The 24,583-nt window shown below is 33.9% G+C and overlaps 1 protein-coding gene across 2 annotated transcripts in view; it reads right to left on the reverse strand.

The window, feature by feature from the left end:
• Nucleotides 1-23,584, reverse strand: part of LOC149958421 (putative glutamate receptor) — a 30,080-nt gene extending 6,496 nt beyond the window's left edge. The window contains exons 1-6 of one of the 2 annotated variants that reach the window (XM_090164956.1): nucleotides 23,374-23,584; nucleotides 22,297-22,412; nucleotides 16,272-16,362; nucleotides 16,026-16,187; nucleotides 14,227-14,386; nucleotides 2,922-3,136 (exon numbers count right to left, since the gene is read on the reverse strand). In XM_090164956.1, coding sequence (XP_090021082.1) covers nucleotides 2,922-3,136; nucleotides 14,227-14,386; nucleotides 16,026-16,187; nucleotides 16,272-16,362; nucleotides 22,297-22,412; nucleotides 23,374-23,400 — 771 coding nt within the window. In that variant the 5' untranslated portion in view covers nucleotides 23,401-23,584. The remainder of the gene's footprint in view (nucleotides 1-2,921; nucleotides 3,137-14,226; nucleotides 14,387-16,025; nucleotides 16,188-16,271; nucleotides 16,363-22,296; nucleotides 22,413-23,373) is intronic. The other variant, XM_090164957.1, reaches the window with a different exon arrangement.
• Nucleotides 23,585-24,583: the final 999 nt, after the last annotated feature.

Raw genomic sequence — 24,583 nt, forward strand, 5'->3', positions numbered from 1 at the left:
TAAATTCGACAGCATATTTTTCTCTCAGTGTATAGGATGAGAGAGAATAAAACATCGAAGCAATTTCCAGTTTTTTCTTACTTCATTTTGTTAAATGTTTTATATGTTAAATATAGCGGGAATGTGGACCCTAGAGAATGTGGACACTAGAGAATGATGACACTAGAGAATGAGGACACCAGAGAATGAGGACACCAGAGAATGTGAACACCACAGAATGTGGACACTAGAGAATGATGACACTAGAGAATGAGGACACCAGAGAATGAGGACACCAGAGAATGTGAACACCACAGAATGTGGACACTAGAGAATTTGGACACTAGATAATGTGGACATTATATAGGCCTAATGTGGACACCAGATAATGTGGACATTATATAGGCCTAATGTGGACACCAGATAATGTGGACACTTGATAATATGGACACTAGAGAATGTGGACCCTAGAGAATGTGCACACTAGATAATATGAACACTAGAGAATGATGACACTTTAGAGAATGTGGACACTATAGAGAATAAGGCTTAGCGAGTTTGCAAGTTCAATATGCGTTAGTAATTATGAGTAACTATAGAGAATGTGGAAACTATAGAACGAGGACACTAGCGAATAGGGAGAATCGTGCGGTTGCTACAACACAAACACTAAGTGATGGACGTTTCCCCCCACTTCGTGTTAAAGTGAGATCACTGTTCAAAATATATTTCACTTGTCGTTCACTAGTATAGTCTAAAATGTGAAAAAAAAAACCTAACTATTTTTCATATTCAAGTTATTTAAATAGGTTCGACATTTACTTTATAGGCGTTATAATTTCCTTACAGCAGGCTTTTTACCAGGGAAAAAACTTTGCTTCTCAAGTTCGGCACGTTGGACGTAGGGACATTTTTGAAATCAGTTTCTGATTTGGCTCAGTTTAAATGAACAAAGAAAGATTAGCTGCAGGTGCAGTGTATAAATTCTTCTTAAAGAATTTAATCGTATATTCAATAATTTCTAGTTTTAGAACCAAATATTGGCTTAATGGAAGCCTAAATTTGAACCAGTCCTTTTGCGTTAAGTTTGCAAGCTCTTTCGCCACTGGTTAAAGGGGTTTTCCCTCGACTTCATCGGTTTCCCCTTCCATAAAAACTTGTAGAGGTTGACGGTTATAGTAAGTATAGGGAGCTGTTGGCTCACGTGGCATGAAGGGCTTGCTACCACCCTCATACGCATTGTGACCCGGCCACCTGTTTAAAGGCATTATAAGTCCCTGAGGTGTTATTATTATTAAAACAGTCAGACTCTTCAAGAAGGATTATTTTTCTATATTAAATTAGCATAGCTGATTATTATAAAATAAAAAGATAAATTTGACATAAAACATCCAATATACCTTAAGTCGAACACTTCAAGGCCTGGGTTTTCGTCTGCCTGTCACCCTTTAAATTTACTTTCCTGTCGAACAAATATCCTGGTGGTAAGCCAGCGCGTTCTGCGGTTGGCCTACCACCAGGGTATTTGTTCGGTGAGAAGTAAACTTAAAGGGTGACCGGCAGAAGAAAATCTACACTCTTAAAAATATTGGGTTGTTTTAGTTTTCACCCAAAACGGGTTATTTTCATAACGCTATTTTGGGTTAAATATATAAGTTACCCAAATATGGGTTGCACATTAGCCCAAAATATGGTTAATATATGACTAAATTTTGAGTTATAATTTAACAATTAATTGGGTGGTTTTTTACCCATTGTTGGGTCAGTATTTAACCAAACACAATATTGGGTGGTTTTTGATTTCACCCAAAATGAGTTTTGGGTTAGATTTATAAGTTACCCAAAATATGGTTAATATATTACTCAATTTTGGGTTATAAATTAACAATTAATTTGGTTTATAAATTTTATCACACTGGAAAGAATAGGGCCTTGGCAATTTGCAATAAATTTAAACAAGGGAGCTCATTACGTTCTTCCGCTGAAATATCAACACAACATAAAAACTAAATTTAAAATATTGGAACAATTTAAATTATAAATAGTAAATTAAATTAAAAATATTCTATAACTTTAGAATCAAAAATTAAGAATCCTTTCAAGCACTCATGGAAACGATGCAAGAACGGCGCAAAATATTTCCAGTCTTCCAAAGACTACAAGTTCGATGGACACATTTTCGATGCTCATATCGTCTTTGGCGCTTTGGAACTTTAAATTTGATAGTATGACCCAATTTTGTGTTGCTATTATAGTATGTTAAAAACAACCTAATTTTGTTTAACCCAAATTTTGCGTTTCAAGATTTTCAACTAAATTTGGGATATTTTTGACTCAAAAAGTAATTAAAAATGAAATAACCAAAATCATTTAACCCAACGTTTTTAAGAGTGTAGGTCTTTAAGGTAGAAATTAAGCTTCAAGGGTTAATTTTGAGCCTTTTTAGCAAACTCGAGGTGTTTTGGGCCATTGCTTCACCGCTGTCCAACCAGAGTATGGTCCTAGTCGATGCTACGCTTCAAAATATTAATTTCATTTCTGAACATTTCTGCGGGAAAACGAAAGTTGACCATTTTCGGTGTATTTCAAACCAAATAATCTGTATCTGACAGCACTGCTATCCTTTTTTTGGCCGTCAACGTTTTTTTTTGCCTGGCAGTGCTGTTTGTCCACACCGAAAATGACGAACGTTTAGGCCAACGAAATATCTTCCTTAACTGATCGGAGGCTTTTTCACCGACTAAGACTAGTTGTGGGTATTGAATTTTCACTTCAGAAAAAATGAACCATCTAACCTTTATCACAAAATTGACTGTTATGTCTACCTTTGAAATTCTACTACTTGATTTATTTACCAGCTGCATGATCTTTTATAGTCTTCAATCGTTAACACTTAAATAGTTAGAAATTTTTCAAAATTTAGAAACGAAACGTTTACAAACCTGTCTCATGATTTCATGTTCCAGACCGACATTGACATAAATATCTAAATTATTTCCACTCAAATCGTCGAGACTGTTAATGATATTTCGCTCTACTTCCTGAATGAGACTAGATTTCATGCAACCAGACAATGTTTTCATAATGACAAATGTTCCTAGCATCCAAATCCCGAAATTTAAACGAATGCCGAAAAATGTGTCGCGACGAGCAATACCTGAAACGAAAGTGTAAAGCGTTTTAATATTTGAAATTTTAATACTTTTAACGTAATGAGCGACGGTTAGCGAACGGTATAGGTGAACGGTAATACTTAATGTAGGGAGCTATTTGCTCGCGTGGCATGAAGGGCTGGCCACCACCCTCCTACGCGTTCTAACCCGACCACCTGTTTAAAGGCATTAAAAGTCGCTAGATGACTTGGGCCTAAGGTGGTTATTATTATTATTATTATTTATTATTATTAGGGTTAGTTATGCAAATATAATTTAAAAAAGTGCTAATGTATGTCATCATCGTTGGGTGCCCTTTAATTGGAAAGTAAATTCGGTATGGAATTCTTGACTCGGACCAAAAACGCGCTTCGCCTGCCTTGACGCCAGCGGTTAATTTGTTTTTCAATTTTCAATAATTAAATGTCTTTTCAAAATATAAAATTCTTTTGTCTACTTGTTTTTTCAAGGAGCCTGGAAGAGGCTTAAGAAACTAGCTTTATCTGATTCCCTTCTCTATGTATTGGTTTTCGCACAAATAAGTTGGAAACTGAGGCATCTATTTATGAATTTGGTATAGTTTCAAAACTATTATTTAAGAACGGACAGTTACAAGTACATTTTTTATTTTCATATTTCTCCTCATGTGAAAAATATTACTTATTACGCATATGGAAAACACTAGGATCTTAGGAGGTCACTTTAATGATTAATTGGTGTAGAGCCTAGCGCCGCCGATCCAACGCCACCGTCGCCGATATTTTCTCTGGCGGCGAACCAACGCCACCGAGCCATTTACTATTCGACGCGCCGCCGCCGATAAATTTTGATCCCGCAGCCGAATATTTTTTTGAGATTTTCTAGGTAACTTTATTTATTTTCCTTCAAAATCATTTTGTAATTTTTTTTTCAATTTTTAAAAGGGAAATTTTCAAAAGGGGGGAGAAACTTTTGTCAACGCTGCCGAGAATTTTTGAAAAATCGATGTTCCGTGCCGTCGCGAAAGGCCGCTGCCGACCCAAATCAAATTGGCACTATGCTCTTATTTGGAGGCCCCTCAAAATCTCCACAAACGCTATATCCTATCCTAACTTGTATTGGCGCCTCTGGCGGGGAAATATTACTAGCGTAGGACAAATGCCCGTATAATACTCTAGTACAAATTTGTTGAAAACCCTCCCGTACAAAAATCGTGTATAGAAAATCTATAGAAATATATAGAGGTTTATAGAAAGGCTATGGGACACCATAGGAATAACTTTTTCTATACAATTTTCGAAGAAAATACCACTAATTTTTTTGGGAAATGTTTATGGTTTTAAAAACTTAAAATGTCTATAGATATTCCCATAGTACTCTATAAGTTTTCGAGCTATCCCATCAAGCCCATACAAAAATATGTCTATTGAAAACCCAAGTTTTATCTCTATAAATTTTCTGTGGTTTTTAATGGTTTTTCTTTGGCTTTTTAATAGATTTTCTTAAGCTATTTCGGTCAATTTTCTATAACAAAAGATCATTTAGAGTTTTAACTCTATAGTTTTCCTTGGTTTTTAATACTTTTCCTAGGTTATTTTAATGGTTTATCTTTGGCTTTTTAGTAGATTTTATTTCGATATTTGAGTTAATTTCTGAACCTTTTATTAAAGTTATTTATATAGATTTACCAAATGTTTTTAAAAAAATTCACTGGTAATTATAGTTCAATTTCTAGAGAATTAACTGTGTTTTTTTTGTTGTTAAAACACCAGTTTTTCACTGGTATATAGTGGAATTTCTGTAGAATTGGCCGTTTTTTTAAACAGCAATTATTCATTTGTAAATTTAGTGGAATTTCTACACGATTTACCAATTGTTTTATTTAGAAACCAGCATAAGTAACCGGGAAGCGGGTTCCAGATTTGGCTTGTTGAAATATACATTGCATAAACTGTATGAGCATGATCTTTAAACACATTATTCGCCTACTTACATGTATCACAACTAACGGAAGAAACGATAATTAATAGCAAAGACCAGTTGCAGACAGTGTGAGGCTTTTCAAGAAAATACCCTCAACTTTACGAAATTAAGCAGCTTGTCGAGAAATCAGAAATAAGGTGCATTTAAGTGTTACCGGTCATAGCGTATAAATAGTCTCTGACTACAAGTTTTCGGTCTCTACCGAAAGGTATGATATCCAAGTCTCAAGGTCTCATTCAGAATATACGGTCTCAAGATCTCCGTCGGAAGATTGGGTCACTTGGGTCTCCAAATCGCCGCCGGAAGAACTATTCTCCAGGTCTTTGCTGAAAGATCTGATCTTCGGGTATTCAGATCTCCGTCGGAAGGACTGGCCACTAGGTCTACGTTGGTAGGTCTCGTCTCCAGGTCTCCGATGGAAAGTCTGTTCTGCAAATCTCTGCCGGAAAGTCTGGTCGCCAGGAAGATCGTCTTCTGATATCTAATTTTCACTTTGTTCGTCTTAACTGAAAGTCTTGGTTTCCGGTTTTTCAATAATTGTTTTTCTAAGTGAAATTTAATTTAATATTTGAAATCGTTTTGATTACTAATAGACTTTGGATCTTCTTAAAAATCAAGCCGGCGAAGGAGATTGTTCAGGCCTAGTATTTCGTATGAAATGTGGATGCCACGGTTCGCCACATATGACGTAATTTTGGATTTCTTTTGCATTTTACCGTTTGCATAAATTGAATCATTTGTTATGAATATGTATATCTCGAACTTTACGTTAGCTTCTCGGCCTTTTGGCTACGGGGTCATTCCATGACAAAACGACCTAGTTTTTTTTAATTTTAACGCCCGACCCCTTTCGATTTCGCCAAAATTTTGTATACAAGGTTTTTTGGGCCTAGGAAAACGATTTTGACAGTTTCATAACGATCGGTTCAGCCGTTTAGGAGATACAGCATACGCGTTTTTTCAAAGTTCGCCTTGACCCCCTAAATGTTTTCTAGTATATCTTATGACATAATTATCGCAAAATCACATGTAATACCTCATTTTAAAGACAATGCGCACCCTAATATGAATATTTAATCAGAGTTGTCATTTGACGTAAATGTCATTAAAATCTGGGCCTTTAAATAATTTGACCTTTGACCTTGCCCAGACACCTCAGTCGTAGGTCAACGATTTTAGCATTTTTAAAATTCCCACTATCGAATACATAATAATCACTCAAAATCTCAAAGTAATATTTGTAGTTTTCGAGATATTAATTTTTGAAATTTACCCCACCACACACAAAATGAAATACCAAAACCATTTATTTTTATAGTTTACACACCAATTAATTTTTTATTTACACAAAACAGCTTAAACTTCTTTATACATGGAAAAGGCTTTGGTAATTTTATTTTTATCGTGTTCTTTGATTTGATAGCCTTTCGAATTTGGTAAACCTACAAGAATTTCAATTGCACATAGAACATTTTCACTTGACACCCAACTGCTATCGATCCTTCTGGGCCATGTGTATTTGTCCGAAATACCAGGGGGACGCAAAAAGTTTACAAAGAAGTCTCCAAACTCTTCTGATACTTCCTCAATTAATCCAACGTAAAGTTGGCCTTTGTAGACGCTGGCTACCAAATTTCCCACTTTAAAGTTTTCAGCCTCTTGATTTCGAGTATCTGACAATTCTAAAGTCGAAACCTTAACTGTGGTTAGCGAATCGTCATTAGATAACGGAGAAACCATGATTTCATTTAACGATTTCGGAACGAATTTATGAAACCCTCGAGTTCCTTTTACTGTTATGGCTTTAGAAAACCTTTCTTTTAAAAGTTCCTTTTGTCGCTCAATTTCTTCGTTTTTAACATAGATGAACTTGATATTTTCGAAGTTTGATAGGCAGAAATTAAACATATCTGTTGGAGTCAAAATCTGTCCAGTCACTGGTCGCTGAAGACTGACTCTTGCTGTTTTACGCTTCACTGTTCCGCCAATTCCGTCACAAGGTCCCTTGCCATGAGATGTGGCAAAAAAATGCCATTCAGCGTCCAAACCAAAATCTTGTTTGTGGCAACAGAGATTAGAAAAGTTGTATTTGTTTTTATACTGTCCAGCACAACCATCCGTAAAATAAATTAGCTTTCTAACATTAGGAACATGTGTTTTTATATTTGGAATTAGATAAGTTAAAAAACTGTGAACAGTATTGGTTGTATGTGTTCTGGTATCACTGATAATACAAAAATTTAAGTGGTTAAGTTCTCCGTTTTCGACTACCCTGAAGTAGATTACGAAGAGATGCACTGTCGCTTGAGAATTGTCAAAATGGAACCCTTGTGCTTCGTCTTGAATTACGAAGGAATAGTTCTCCGCAAAATCACCGAGAACAATTACGTCACCAGGTTTTAGAGTTTTTTTGAGGTTTTTAAGATAATTAGATTGCGACTTAGATGTGTAATGATGACGCCTTAGTTCAAGTAGTTTAATGGCCAAAGAGTCGAAAAAGTTTTCAACACTCTCGCTCAAGGTCATGAGCTTTGTGCTGTCAGTTGTCACCCATTGCATGAACTTTATATTTTCAAAATCTTCTAAAAGGTTCGTTAAATATTCATTTTCAAGTAGACCATTTTTCCCAGGACAGTCCTTGCACACCCTCATCATACAATTCCTGTTTTGAGTGTCACACACGGTGAGCGCCATGAAATCGATATCACATTTTAAAGGACAAGGAGACGGTAGAGCTGATATCATTAGCTTGACATTTTGGTGATAGGTGCAGACACACACTGAATGTGTACCTGACGAACCTGCTAATACACACCAAGGTGGTCGTAGATAACAAAATGACGAAAATCCTAACGTCAAATCATGCTCTTCCTTGAATTTGTTATAGAGCTCTCTCAGGTTCAGCAGTACAAGCCTCTTTTGATGATGTTCTTTTTGACCTGTCTCGTGGTTTCTAACTGACACAAACTCCTTTTGTCCAGGTGTCATACGACTGTTATCGTCATTTTCGTAAAATTCAACGACTTTTGATTTAACGTCTTCGGTCAATATTAATCCCTTCGATTGTTTCTCTGGTAGCGAAAGAATTCCTTGACTAGATTTAAGATTCCTGCTTCGTTTGACCATGTATTCTGGTGCTCCAAATTCCTCCATTGTGCGTTGTATTCCAAATGGTGACAAGGTCAGGATCTGAAGCTTTTCGCCGTATGATGTCTTGGAGTTATTGAATTTCTCTCTCAGTTCGTTCAAAATATTCTCATATAATCGATGTTCTTCGAGCTTTCTAAAAACATCGTCCGTAACCATATTATCGTCTGTTTCATCAAGAGAAATTTCCATTGACTCTTCTAATTTGCGTTTCAATGAATTGTTCACAGCGTTTAACTTAGTCCTGCTTAGAATTGTTTTTTGGCGAGATGACAAACCTTCTGTACAAAAGTTAAAAAATATATGTATTTATATATGTATACATATATAAATTCTTTCAAATTGAATATATTTCTTACTTCTTTTAACAGGAGATTCTCCCAAGTTTATTAGAGTTTCGTTAACTGCCACTAAAGCCATAGCTTTGTCGTCTTGCGTCGCATCTCCCGATGAACAAGGTTGACTAAATGAAAAAGAATCGCTTTCTTGTGATTCTTGTGCAGTGTGAACTTCTGAAACGTCCAACTGTATTTGGAGTTCATCCTTTACTTTTTTTCCAGCAGACATAAAACACTGGATGCACAACTTATTTCCAGCGATAACTTCAATTCCTCGTAACTTTAATTTTTTGAACAAATCCAATGAAATAGTTTTTAGTCCACTCTTTCTTTCGGCGTCGTGAGTCCCAAAAGGATTCATACACTTCTTTTGACACGTTGAATACCTTTTCATAAAAAGTTCTTCATGGTGACGACATATGTTTCTTATTTTGGACATAGGTATAGTTGTTCGGCTGCTAAGAACTAATTTGTCATCCTCGGACAGATGGTTGTTGATACCAACTGTTTTCGAAAGTGTTTGCAAATGACATTTACTACTGTCTCTCCAAAACGAACAATTTCGATCCATTTCAGGGCTTTGTTCGAGAATATACAGTTAAATAAATTCTATTTCGCTACTCAATTATCGCTGTTAATATATTTAACTACTCAATTATAACTATTATATATTAAAAAGATATTAAAACATTTTTACGTTATTAAAAACGTAATCGATATGACTAAGAGCAATATTGGGTTTTCTTGAGATATCTAGCACATTTCCATTTTAGGGTGCAGTAAGATACGCTACAATAATATTGAACGCCAGACTATACTAAGGACAAGCAATTTAGTGATGTCTTCTGTCTACAGATAACATGCAAAACTAAAAATAATATGTAAATAACTCAACTTAATTTAAGAATTAGTGTATTTGATATTCTAAACTCAAAATTACCAAAATAATAATATTTTTAATTTATTTAGTAGGTCAACTAGTTTCGTGTATAAAATAGCATTTTCATTAATTTGAGGGGTAAATTTCAAAAATTAATATCTCGAAAACTACAAATATTACTTTGAGATTTTGAGTGATTATTATGTATTCGATAGTGGGAATTTTAAAAATGCTAAAATCGTTGACCTACGACTGAGGTGTCTGGGCAAGGTCAAAGGTCAAATTATTTAAAGGCCCAGATTTTAATGACATTTACGTCAAATGACAACTCTGATTAAATATTCATATTAGGGTGCGCATTGTCTTTAAAATGAGGTATTACATGTGATTTTGCGATAATTATGTCATAAGATATACTAGAAAACATTTAGGGGGTCAAGGCGAACTTTTGAAAAAACGCGTATGCTGTATCTCCTAAACGGCTGAACCGATCGTTATGAAACTGTCAAAATCGTTTTCCTAGGCCCAAAAAACCTTGTATACAAAATTTTGGCGAAATCGAAAGGGGTCGGGTGTTAAAATTAAAAAAAACTAGGTCGTTTTGTCATGGAATGACCCCGTAGCCAAAAGGCCGAGAAGCTAACGTAAAGTTCGAGATATACATATTCATAACAAATGATTCAATTTATGCAAACGGTAAAATGCAAAAGAAATCCAAAATTACGTCATATGTGGCGAACCGTGGCATCCACATTTCATACGAAATACTAGGCCTGAACAATCTCCTTCGCCGGCTTGATTTTTAAGAAGATCCAAAGTCTATTAGTAATCAAAACGATTTCAAATATTAAATTAAATTTCACTTAGAAAAACAATTATTGAAAAACCGGAAACCAAGACTTTCAGTTAAGACGAACAAAGTGAAAATTAGATATCAGAAGACGATCTTCCTGGCGACCAGACTTTCCGGCAGAGATTTGCAGAACAGACTTTCCATCGGAGACCTGGAGACGAGACCTACCAACGTAGACCTAGTGGCCAGTCCTTCCGACGGAGATCTGAATACCCGAAGATCAGATCTTTCAGCAAAGACCTGGAGAATAGTTCTTCCGGCGGCGATTTGGAGACCCAAGTGACCCAATCTTCCGACGGAGATCTTGAGACCGTATATTCTGAATGAGACCTTGAGACTTGGATATCATACCTTTCGGTAGAGACCGAAAACTTGTAGTCAGAGACTATTTATACGCTATGACCGGTAACACTTAAATGCACCTTATTTCTGATTTCTCGACAAGCTGCTTAATTTCGTAAAGTTGAGGGTATTTTCTTGAAAAGCCTCACACTGTCTGCAACTGGTCTTTGCTATTAATTATCGTTTCTTCCGTTAGTTGTGATACATGTAAGTAGGCGAATAATGTGTTTAAAGATCATGCTCATACAGTTTATGCAATGTATATTTCAACAAGCCAAATCTGGAACCCGCTTCCCGGTTACTTATGCTGGTTTCTAAATAAAACAATTGGTAAATCGTGTAGAAATTCCACTAAATTTACAAATGAATAATTGCTGTTTAAAAAAACGGCCAATTCTACAGAAATTCCACTATATACCAGTGAAAAACTGGTGTTTTAACAACAAAAAAAACACAGTTAATTCTCTAGAAATTGAACTATAATTACCAGTGAATTTTTTTAAAAACATTTGGTAAATCTATATAAATAACTTTAATAAAAGGTTCAGAAATTAACTCAAATATCGAAATAAAATCTACTAAAAAGCCAAAGATAAACCATTAAAATAACCTAGGAAAAGTATTAAAAACCAAGGAAAACTATAGAGTTAAAACTCTAAATGATCTTTTGTTATAGAAAATTGACCGAAATAGCTTAAGAAAATCTATTAAAAAGCCAAAGAAAAACCATTAAAAACCACAGAAAATTTATAGAGATAAAACTTGGGTTTTCAATAGACATATTTTTGTATGGGCTTGATGGGATAGCTCGAAAACTTATAGAGTACTATGGGAATATCTATAGACATTTTAAGTTTTTAAAACCATAAACATTTCCCAAAAAAATTAGTGGTATTTTCTTCGAAAATTGTATAGAAAAAGTTATTCCTATGGTGTCCCATAGCCTTTCTATAAACCTCTATATATTTCTATAGATTTTCTATACACGATTTTTGTACGGGAGGGTTTTCAACAAATTTGTACTAGAGTATTATACGGGCATTTGTCCTACGCTAGTAATATTTCCCCGCCAGAGGCGCCAATACAAGTTAGGATAGGATATAGCGTTTGTGGAGATTTTGAGGGGCCTCCAAATAAGAGCATAGTGCCAATTTGATTTGGGTCGGCAGCGGCCTTTCGCGACGGCACGGAACATCGATTTTTCAAAAATTCTCGGCAGCGTTGACAAAAGTTTCTCCCCCCTTTTGAAAATTTCCCTTTTAAAAATTGAAAAAAAAATTACAAAATGATTTTGAAGGAAAATAAATAAAGTTACCTAGAAAATCTCAAAAAAATATTCGGCTGCGGGATCAAAATTTATCGGCGGCGGCGCGTCGAATAGTAAATGGCTCGGTGGCGTTGGTTCGCCGCCAGAGAAAATATCGGCGACGGTGGCGTTGGATCGGCGGCGCTAGGCTCTACACCAATTAATCATTAAAGTGACCTCCTAAGATCCTAGTGTTTTCCATATGCGTAATAAGTAATATTTTTCACATGAGGAGAAATATGAAAATAAAAAATGTACTTGTAACTGTCCGTTCTTAAATAATAGTTTTGAAACTATACCAAATTCATAAATAGATGCCTCAGTTTCCAACTTATTTGTGCGAAAACCAATACATAGAGAAGGGAATCAGATAAAGCTAGTTTCTTAAGCCTCTTCCAGGCTCCTTGAAAAAACAAGTAGACAAAAGAATTTTATATTTTGAAAAGACATTTAATTATTGAAAATTGAAAAACAAATTAACCGCTGGCGTCAAGGCAGGCGAAGCGCGTTTTTGGTCCGAGTCAAGAATTCCATACCGAATTTACTTTCCAATTAAAGGGCACCCAACGATGATGACATACATTAGCACTTTTTTAAATTATATTTGCATAACTAACCCTAATAATAATAAATAATAATAATAATAATAACCACCTTAGGCCCAAGTCATCTAGCGACTTTTAATGCCTTTAAACAGGTGGTCGGGTTAGAACGCGTAGGAGGGTGGTGGCCAGCCCTTCATGCCACGCGAGCAAATAGCTCCCTACATTAAGTATTACCGTTCACAAGCAATTTAGTGATGTCTTCTGTCTACAGATAACATGCAAAACTAAAAATAATATGTAAATAACTCAACTTAATTTAAGAATTAGTGTATTTGATATTCTAAACTCAAAATTACCAAAATAATAATATTTTTAATTTATTTAGTAGGTCAACTAGTTTCGTGTATAAAATAGCATTTTCATTAATTTGAGGGGTAAATTTCAAAAATTAATATCTCGAAAACTACAAATATTACTTTGAGATTTTGAGTGATTATTATGTATTCGATAGTGGGAATTTTAAAAATGCTAAAATCGTTGACCTACGACTGAGGTGTCTGGGCAAGGTCAAAGGTCAAATTATTTAAAGGCCCAGATTTTAATGACATTTACGTCAAATGACAACTCTGATTAAATATTCATATTAGGGTGCGCATTGTCTTTAAAATGAGGTATTACATGTGATTTTGCGATAATTATGTCTTAAGATATAGTAGAAAACATTTAGGGGGTCAAGGCGTACTTTTGAAAAAACGCGTATGCTGTATCTCGTAAACGGCTGAACCGATCGTTATGAAACTGTCAAAATCGTTTTCCTAGGCCCAAAAAACCCTGTATACAAAATTTGGGCAAAATCGAAAGGGGTCGGGTGTTCTGTGGCAGGCGTTTTGTCATGGAATGACCCTACGACCAAAGTGTAGTATCTGTTTTCTAAGTACACTCAATTAGGTTCACTTGGATGTTAATTGTTGTGGCATCTACCCCAAGTTAATCTGAGCTCCTCTGCAAGCTTTTAAGAGCGTTTTCGTAAAAGTATATTATAATATTCAAAGAATTCTATAACAAACTCCAAAATAATTCTGTAAATAAAGCTATAAGAACTCTAATAAAATTCGAAAGTTATACTATAGATATTCTATACAGTTTTTCTATAGAAACAACAAAGAAAAACCTTTAGCGTTCTAAGATATTGTTAAGAACATCTTTCGATGGGTTATAATGTTTTCTGAAATAACATTCGGTTAATTCTATAGATTTTCTACTATAATTAACAGTTAAAAATTGGTGTTTTCTAAAACACAAAAGAGCCCATTCTATAGAAATGCCACTATTTAAAATTGAAAAATTTATATTTAAAAAAAAACAATCGGTAAATTCTATAGAAATTTCACTATATTTACCAGTGCAAAATTGTTTCTTTCCTCAAAAACCAATCAGATAATTTTATAGATAAAACTTAAAAAGGGTTTTTTTTTACAGAAAATTGACCCAAATTTCTAAAAGAAAACCCATTGAAAAACCAAGGAAAAGCTATAAAGATAAAACGTTGGTTTTCTATAGACATATTTTTGTACGGGCTCCATTTTAGGGTTGAAGCCAGTTACTATTAAACCGTTCAATCGATTGTTATTACATTTCTCTGCTTCTATATTACTAACCGCTCTTTGTAATGTACACCTTTAATACCATTTGAAGTTTAGCGCAACCGGCACTTTAACTTACTAGTTTGAAATATGGCTCGCAAATGAATCGCTGCACTTTTGATAATTTTCTTGGATATGTACCCGCGATTGATTCCACTGTTGCAGGTTTTGAGGTAATTTGATTTTGCTGCAGTTACGATGATCGATAGCAATAAAAGAATAACAAACAAAGCCCAGACCTATGAAAATAATTCTGTAAATTAACTTAAGGAAAAAGATAATTTAATCAAATATATTTTTAATTAGTTAACTAGTTGCTTGTAATTAACCGCCATGATATACAACATTCTTTTGACTAGCGGGTGCTCGTCGATATGTACATTTGAACTGTTCTAAAATAATAGCAAAGTAGTACACTGATAAATTAGGAGTCGACCGAAAGTTCTGAAAAGAAGGAGAGCAAAGACTTCCACGCAATTATCTCTTATATTTATTTATTATTATTTTATTCTATTATTGCACAAGACACAAGGTTCAAAAAGTGTATGCATTTCGTGTACAAGACATTCTTATAACTATTATCATTACTTCAACAAAGTCAAACCTAGAAAAACATATTCCATTAGTTATTGGCATAAAAATATGTCATTAACAGTATTACATTAATTGTATTGTGGAAGACACCTCTTAGTAGATATACTATGGATGACACCTCGTGGTACTAGTTCTGTGTCAAACAAATCATGGTGCTCTTAATACTCATCAATTAGAGATGGGCTATGTATACCTCGATTTGTGCTTTTTTACCTATCACACGAACTCAAACCTTACTGTTCGCATCTCCCTGCGGCTTGGTTTTGAACTTGTTGCAGCCTACTTCCAGGGGGCTAGTAGACCACACTTTGAAGCTCTCTGGCGCTCTTTAACTCATCGTAGGAAAATGGGGAAAAAACCGGCATACTTCTCAACTCACTCCCTTCAACTCCTAAAATTTTTTGCAAAACCTTTTCAAACACCCTGTTTATATCACCCACTTAAATCGATGATATATACAGGGTGTCCACTAAAAAAGATACAGGGCAAATATCTCAGAAACCGTTTTCTCTAGGATTTTTTTTATGTTATGTAGCTCGTGCAGGGGGCCAAAGAAGAATGATAACCTCGGTGACCTTGAACCATGTCTTCAAGGTCATCCAAAAACTATCTCGAAAACCGTAAGTGTTAGAAAGTTCGTTCCAATTAGAAAAGTGTTCCCCGACACGTTTTATGCCTACATATGGTAAACATAATCGTATTCGACCATTAGTAAGTCGATAAAAAATTTATAAAAAAACAAAGGTCGTAAAAGGGAAAATTGCAAGACAGCGCTCGTAAATCCAAAACCAGTAGTGCTACATTATTGAAATTTGCTAGACAATCGCATCATAGTAGGCTACTTTAATGTTTGGAAAATTGTATGACCTTGAACCAGGTCTTCAAGGTCATACTAAAACTATCTCGAGAACCATTAGGCTTAGAGCAAAAATTCCAATTAGAAAGTTGTTCTTCGTCACATTTTATATAATTTCTTATTGTAATTTTTGCTCTAAACCTAATGGTTCACAGCTAATATAAAACAAATATTTAATATAGCAACGTCACGTCACTAGCGGGTTAGATATTTTTTTAGAATATTTGACCGATTGGGCAGGTTTTAGGAATAATCGGCTTCTTTATTTATGTTTAGAAATGTTCAAATCAATTAATCGGAATGACACGATAACTGGTGTAAATAATGGCTTAGTGCCAAACATTCGATAGCTCAACCAATATCGTTTTTAACATTATTTATATGGTGTCTCAACTAGCAGAGGTAAATTAAAAATATTAATTTCTTACCTTCTCTTCAAATATTCTCAAGAAATGAAAGAAGCTGTTGTAACCTTCGATTACGCTAGTTGATAAGATTTGTGAGCTTTGCGTAGTCACAACTCTCGTCGGTAAAAACACTTCTTGTCGTCGCTGAGTTAAATAGACGATAGAAATCATCATGTCAATTTGCTGTAAAAGATATTAGTTACTTTTGTGGCTTTTTCATATTTATATTTTAAATCTTGAATAGAAATATAGCATCATACAGATTACCTTTTCAAAAAGATACCCCAGTGTCCCATTCCAGGTACCGTTCGGCATTTCGTAGCCATAAACGTAATCCTCTGAGAAGTGAAAACTGTAACTAGATTTTTTAAGTAGGTTATATGGAAAGTACGTAATAACGGCGTAGCATAAAGGGCTTGCCACTATCAAGGAAGTATTTAGGGAGGGGTTGAAACTCAAAGTGGAGTTCGTTTAACTGTCAAATGCAAAATACTTTCTCCATAACTCAAAACGCAAAATACCAAATGCATAGATTTGGAATTGTTTTTTTTCAAAAAGCAAAATGTTTTTACAAATATACTCTGTTTACTTTTAATAATTAATAATTAATAACTAATTAATTATTATTAATAATGAGTAATTACTAATTCTACGTAGAGATTTCAAAATCATCCTCGCCAGGCTTTCAAATAACTATATTAAATAAACGCCTTAACTTAAAAATTGAGTTTCTGGTTCGAAGGTGCCTCAACCATGATCATATATGACCATGATAAAACACTTCTCCCAGATTTGAATGATCACATGTTTGACCAAGAGGTTGGTTTGAACTTAATAATTTAGCTTTTAAACTTAACTTAAAATAGCGAATAATATTAATGAGAAGGTTAAAAGGAAATGCTTTAGAAAAATATTAAATTGATATTTTTCAAAAGCAAAAAGTTATTTTAATTCTAACAAATTGGAGTTATGTTAGAATAATACAATAATTCCTTTTTATTATAATCAGAATATTAAATTTATTTTGAGTTTCTTCCCAGTAATTTAAATATCTAAATACAAATTACCACTACGATACACGTGAGCCCGTGCAAAAAAAGTATATAAGCCGACGATATTTCAAAAATATAGTTTTATGGAAAAGATAGAAGGCGCCACCACCGAATGATAAAGATTACAGTCAGTGAAGAATTTGTCCCGCGAAACCCCGATTTCTGAAGCCGTAATTATATCTCTAGTTAAATATTCCCAACTCAATGGTTTCATCCGTATTCTGTGCAGATTAAATTATTTGGGCGTGTGCCGTTACTCATTTGTTGCTTTAAATTTTTGATTTTTAAATGAAAGTTTTCTTCGAAGATTAATTTGTTGGGAAATATTTAGAATTCAAGAACAATTCTAAAGGTGTGTTGTGTGAACTGGCGCTTTTATTTTACGTTATATTTTGTTAAACCTAACTAAAAAAGCCTAGTCTAATTGATTCATATTTTATATAAATATTGGTTTTGAAGTAAATGTATTTTATTTGAAAAGTGTTACTGATTTATTGAACTTAAGTTAAAATTCAAGAAAAAAAGAACACCTAGAAATTAAAAGATTGTTAATGTTTTAAATTTTTTAAATATTCAAAACAAATAGCGAAATTATGCTTTTCTTTGTTACTAAAGAACTTGTGCAATTATTTTGAAAGCGTTTAAATATTAATTTAAAAATTTAAAGTGTAAAGTTCATATTGAATTAAAAACAAGGAAAATTGTTAGAAATCTGAATAGTATTAAAATGATTTGTAGTTCAATCTTAATGATCAATAGTTATAAAAATTTTATAAACTATTTCTCAATAAATAAATTTTTAAGAAATATTGTACTGTTTAAATTCGGGATGATATTTTAATGGTGTCGGGTATGGATCTGAATAGGAGTAGGGTATTAATCCGTTATGGTATTGGGTATGGATCCTAATCGGAGTCAGGTATGAATCCGATACCGGATCGGATATGAATCCGATACGGGATCGGATATGAATCCGATACGGGATCGGATATGAATCCGATTAGGATCCATGCCCGACCCCATTTCGGATTCATATCCGACCCCGTTTCGGATTCATACCAGACCCGTTATAGAGTCTTATCCAACCACGTTTCAGATTCATACCTGACTTGAACTCTTTGGAACATTAAAATATCTATACCGTTACTGATATGCACCTATTAATCTTATTACATTAATACATTCCGAATTTAAACAGTACAATAAACGTTTTATAAATATTGATTATTAAGATCGGACAAGAAATTATTTTAATACTGTTAAGATTTCTAACATTTCTCCTAGTTTTTACTTCAAATGAAACTAAATTTTAAATATTCAAATTCATATTTAAACGATTTTGGAATAAATACACGAGCTCTTTAGTAACAAAGAAAATCGTATTTCACTATTTGTTTTGAATATTTTAGAAATTTAAAACATATACAATCTTTTATTTTCTATGTGGTTTTTTTTACTTGAATTTTAAATTAAGTTCAATAAAACAGTAACACTTTCCAAATAAGAAACATTTACTTCAAACCAATATATATTAATTAAAAATGCTTTTATCAAAGCAGTTTAAAGGTAATTTATGGGGGGGGGGGCGAATTGAAACCTAGAAAGGTACAGATATTTCTTTAGATTTTAAGAGATATTTTTTGCAATTACTTTCAAAAGCCAAATATATTTTATTACATTTCATCAATTTTCGTCTCCTTTTCACAAATTGATATTAATATTTCTCAGATGGAAATGTATATATTTTAAAACCCTTTCCTTAAATTTGAGCCTTGAAACTGTAACAGGAAACTGATAAAATATTAAAATGCAAAGGAGTACGCGTGTTTTACTTCCATTTAATTTATAAATTCTGTCTGTTAGTTTGCATTTTATAATATTTTAAAATGAAGTGGCACTTGGTTTTTATTGTTATTTTTAGGGCTTGATATTGCTTAAAACTTGTTGCACTATGCTACCTTGGATTAACAATAGTAGTGCCTACCTGGATTTTTAAGAAATATTGTACTGTTTAAATTCGGGATGATATTTTAATGGTGTCGGGTATGGATCTGAATAGGAGTAGGGTACACCGGGCTATAAATTCTGACAACATACCTGGATATATCACTCTAGCGTTCCGCGTGCATTTCCTAAGTGTTTGTTACGGGTTCTGCCTTGTAGAAGGCTACGTGTTACGGGAGTTTCAGAAATTCTCCGTTAACTTCCCTGAAGTGGCGCTGCTGTCACAAAAGTCATTTGCTTGTCAGGTTTCTTCCAGGTAGGCACTACTATTGTTAATCCAAGATGCTACCCAATAAAATAAACTCCAGTTTACTATTATACTGAAAACTATATATATTAAATTTATAATATTTTCACATTAAACTAGAGTTTGAATCATGACTAACAAGATGCTAGCCTGTGGTTTGTGACTTGGGTATTAGCTTAGCTGATTATTATTTTTATTATTATTAGAATAAAAATCCTGATCAGTTCTGATCTTTTTCTGGATATGACTGGAAAACATAACACCTTATATAGTTGCAGTCTCTCTCATATCTCAATGGGTGGAGATCAATACTAAATTAATCATCAAATTAGGGGCTATGTAGTTGATAATATTCTTGATTAGGTAGATTACAAAACATTTATACTGATTTAATAGTGTATTTTCTTTGGTGAGTTGCCTCAAATTAAATGGCATTGTAACCCGGCCACCTGAATTAATGGCTTCAAAAGTCGCTTGAATCTTGATGACTTAGGCCTAAGGTGGTGCCTTGGGTATTAGCCTAGCTGATTATTACTATTTATTATTATTGGTCAACTTAAAAGAGTTAGTAATCCTTTGTAATTTAATATTTTATCAGTTTCCTGTTACAGTTTCAAGGCTCAAATTTAAGGAAAGGGATTTAAAATATATACATTTCCATCTGATAAATATGAATATCAATTTGTGAAAAGGAGAGGAAAATTGATGAAATGTAATAAAATATATTTGGCTTTTGAAAGTAATTGCAAAAAATATCTCTTAAAATCTAAAGAAATATCTGTACCTTTCTAGGTTTCAACTCACCCCCCCCCCCCATAAATTACCTTTAAACTGCTTTGATAAAAGCATTTTTAATTAATATCTGGCTCTTTCCCCTGCCCTACAGGGCATATTTATCGTATAAATTACTATTGTAAATATATGCCATAAGTAATCATTCAGTTACATATTTACATACCAGTTTTTTTTTAGAAGTTTTATAACTTTTCACTTTGTAGTAAAAATGTTAGTTTTGTTAATGAAAAATCTTACACTTTGATTCAAGCCAAAATGTAAAGAAGCACTATTAAAAATGTTGAAGACTAGAGCATGGAGGAAGCACGTGACTGATACTGCGTTCAGTCAATAGGAGCGGACATCTCCATAGAAGAGGAGGGGTTCAAAAATCAAGTGGCTCTGCCGAACGGCGGAGACACCAACTGAGTCTAAGCGGACGAATTTTCGTGAAAATTGTTTTTCTCTCTAATGCTTTTCCAACGGGAATTTGTTTTCCTAACTGTGTAACCTGTGTTGCAATTCGGAAACTTTTTAATAATTTTAGTGTTTGTACTCAACTTTGAATTTTTCATATGATTTTTAGTAAGTTTCCAGGTTTTATTTAAGATTACTTTCATAATTTTCCCTTAATTATTTCGCTCGTAATCTACTTTTAAAATCGACGAAAATTTTAAGGCGAGGAAATCAGGCCCGAAACAAATATACCTTTGACATTTGAACAGTCGGCCAATAGTAATATTAACCGTCTACAAACTTTGGACACTAACCCGACACATGGACTATATTCCGGCTCCTATGTGCTACAGGGGAGGGAAATCACTTTGCCAATAGTTGTATGAACCCTGTGTAGAAACATCCTTATTACATGTACTGCTTCTGGGAATGTGGTATTGATTATTCATAAATTTACACCGTGAAAAGAAGTTTTAAATTATTGTAAAGTTGGCGATAATTAAACGTTAATTAACCTACCAAATGATATAAGAAATTTTCCACTGACAATTTTTCCCGTTTATATGAACTTAAATGTAATATACAATCGTCTTGAAAAATCGTTTATCGCTTTATAACATTCAAAATTAATATTTTTCCCGCGCCATGTAGATAATCGAACAGCTGCTCGTCTAGGTAAAGTTTGCGTTGTCAACCCGCGTATTAGAAAGCAAATGAAAGGCAGTGAATCTTGCCCAGTACTAAGCCTCGGTTTAATCTGCCGCGTATTTTCAAACGGAAAAACCCGATCGCTCCTTGTAATAATAAACAAATAACGAAATACGTTCTAAGTCCATTTAACGCCAAAAATCCCACGTATTTCGTTATTTGTTTCGTATTACAATTAGCGTTCGCCATCATTTAAAGATAGTACTCGGGTTTTTGAGTTTCAAAATACGCGGTAGAATAAACCGAGGCTTAAGGCTGGGCAAGACTCACCGCCTTCAAATTTTCGTCTACTTTAAAGATACATTGTGAACGAACCAATGGATGAAAAGTTATGAAACTAGCTTTTAAATAAACCTTGGAACTTATTTCAAGTCATATTTATAATTCACTGATGACAAAATTCGCGAAAAGTATTAATATCGTTCCGAATTACAACGTACTTTCTAAAATCTCAATTTGCTTTCTAATAAGCGCGTTGACAACGCAAACTTTACCTAGACGAGCAGCTGTTCGATTATCTATATGTCGCGTTAAAAATATTATTTTTGAACGTTATAAAACAATAAAGGATTTTTCAAGACGATTTTATATTACATTTAAGTTCATATAAACGGAAAAAATTGTCAGTGGAATATTTCGTATACCATTTGGTAGGTTAATTAACGTTTAATTATCACCAACTTTACATTAATTTCAAGGGGGCGGGTAAAAACTTTTAACCAAGTTACGCGTGATCTCACCACGAGAGGCGCTGCGTGTCATTTTCGTTTGAAACCGACAAAGCGTATACATATTTTATGAATATAATTACTTTCGAACTCTTAATTAGTCGTAAAGATAAATTTCCGGAAAGTCAGTTTGGTAAAAAATATAAAAGAACTGAGTAGCTAGATTATTTTATATTAATTTAAAAAAAAAAAATATTTAATAGTAAATATTTTGCCTTGGCCGGTGGGCCAATTCAAGTGAAACAAACAAATTTTTATTTTTTGCAGAAAATAAAATGCATTTAACACTTCCTTCAAAGTGCAAAATAGTTAAAGTAGAAAACCTGAAATTCATGGCTCGAGACAAATAATCAGCGACCACTTCCGCCACTCCAGTAATTTCGTAAGAGACACCATCAGTTCCTTCGTTTCGTTTCTTAATAGTTGACCAAATGTGGTCCTATTTAATAGAAAACGTCTTTTATATTTACTGTCACGAAAGAGTCAATTGTCCCATCTTTTACAAAATGTAGTGATTTCCTTATTGTTGATGATAAATTAGGCTAAAGAATATTCATATCTTTATTTATTAACACAGTTACATACTGGTTAATTACAATGCGACAAGAACATTTAAGGCAAAGTCACCAAACAATCGGCTAGTTAGGCACCCGGAGGGAACGTGTTCAAAACTGTTGCAGCGTTACCTCTTTGAACGGCAATCGCGATTCTCTGCATCAGATACTCAACGGATCGCGGTTCACTGGTTACCTCTCGAATTCATTGACCAATAGAATGCACTAGAGCCGACCATTCCCGACCAAAAGAGCCCAGAGTTTCAATTACATAAGTAAATTAGTTTATGGGTTTAGGGGCTTCAGTGGGTTTTTTTAATTTAAATTCGCGAGAATAGATTAAAGGTTATTCTTTGATAAAGCTTAGAAATTAAATATTTAAAGCTATCAACAAATAAATTTTAGTCAAATAAAGCCAATACTTCTATCGGATAAAGTCATCCCCGATTATCTGGCCCCCTGCCGAACGTTGCTGCCAGAACTTTGACAACAGCTTTCGCAGTGTAATGAAAAACTAGTTTGAGTCCAGTTGCGGTTGGAGAAATTCTATATTTGACTTTGACGGCTATTATATGGATCGTTTATTTGGATTATCGTTCATAATTTATTTTATGATTAAAAAAATACCGATTTTATCCTATCTATATTTACCCCCTTTTCCATGAATAACGTGCAAGTTATTTTCAAGTTCTGTTAAATGTCAAAGCAATGAAAGCACGCATTTAAGACAAGTAGATTACTGCACAGCTGAATGTGCTTTTAAGGTGCTGTCCATTAATGATATTACGCTCTCAGAGTGATTGACTTTAAAGTAAATAAAAAGATAAATTGAAAGGCAATTCTTACCGGGTAGAATCCAAGGTTTAAATGCATGGTGATTAAAATAATGTACGCCTTTTCCTTCGGCGAAAATAATAGGAAAGGATTTCTTCGTTGAACCACTGCGATTTATAACGCGCACATTGTTATATTTTTAGGCTACTGCTAATGCTTAACACAGTAGAAAATCGATGGCATTCCACAAACAAAGCTGGATGCTTTTTGCAAAACGCGCTGAGCATATATATCACTCGGTCAATTTATTCGATTTAGAAATACATTTTATTTGGTTTTATTTTTTTATATTTGCTCCTACCTATTGTCAAATACAAAACCCATTGTAACATTGCAGCTTTTCATACAGTATTAAGCTTGATACGAAATTTACGTTTTATAGTAAAAATAAATAACGTTTGCGCTTGGGTCGTCAACTTTGGTCGTTAAAAAGATTTAGGTTGCAACGTGCAGCTTAAAATGTTTTATTGGTCCAAGTAGCCAATGTAACTTTACAACTTCAACGAAAATTGAATATTTCTAGAAAATGGGTCAATACGAAGATAGAAATCAATCTATCTCATTAAATAGTCACCCACAAAAAATGATCAACAATGATCAATGTAATGTTGTTGAGAAACCATGAAACAAAAAAAATAATTTGTTCACTGTGTCTCTTGGTAAGTTCAATCACCTTGTCATTATTTCAAATCGTAACGATAGCATATTTCTAGATGCGAATGCTTAATAAGCTTTTGCTAGTAGATATTTTTATTCACTTATCTCATAAGACATTTTTACTCCTTGTTACTCAAATAACATGATTTAAGTTCATATATATATTTGCGCGCTTAAAACTCAAATTTGCTCCTCTTAGCCAGATTGGTCCTCCAATTGTGGTTGTGACTTGAAATATTTGAAAATTCCACTAGGCTTAGAGCATGAGTTAAGCAACGCACGCATTTTCTCTAACGTTGTCTGGGAGGGTTCGAATTTCCCCACTATTTATATATCTCAAAAGATCGTTCCTACACGTTTGCTTCTCTGTGAGCCTCAGTGTCCGGAGATCTATTGAACATGTGCGGGAAGTACGCACTTGACTACGATCTTGAATTTAACACTGCCAAGTGTGGCTCAATGTCATTTCACAATTAAGAGGAAGCTCACTAGAGGTAAATATAAGGGATGCACAGATATGGGTACAGCTGATATATCGGCTAATCGTTGACGATAATATCGGCCG

The sequence above is a fragment of the Leiobunum rupestre genome, chromosome 2 (assembly GCF_980474605.1).
Source record: "Leiobunum rupestre chromosome 2, qqLeiRupe1.1.hap1, whole genome shotgun sequence".
In the NCBI taxonomy this organism is placed as follows: Eukaryota; Metazoa; Arthropoda; class Arachnida; order Opiliones; family Sclerosomatidae; genus Leiobunum; species Leiobunum rupestre.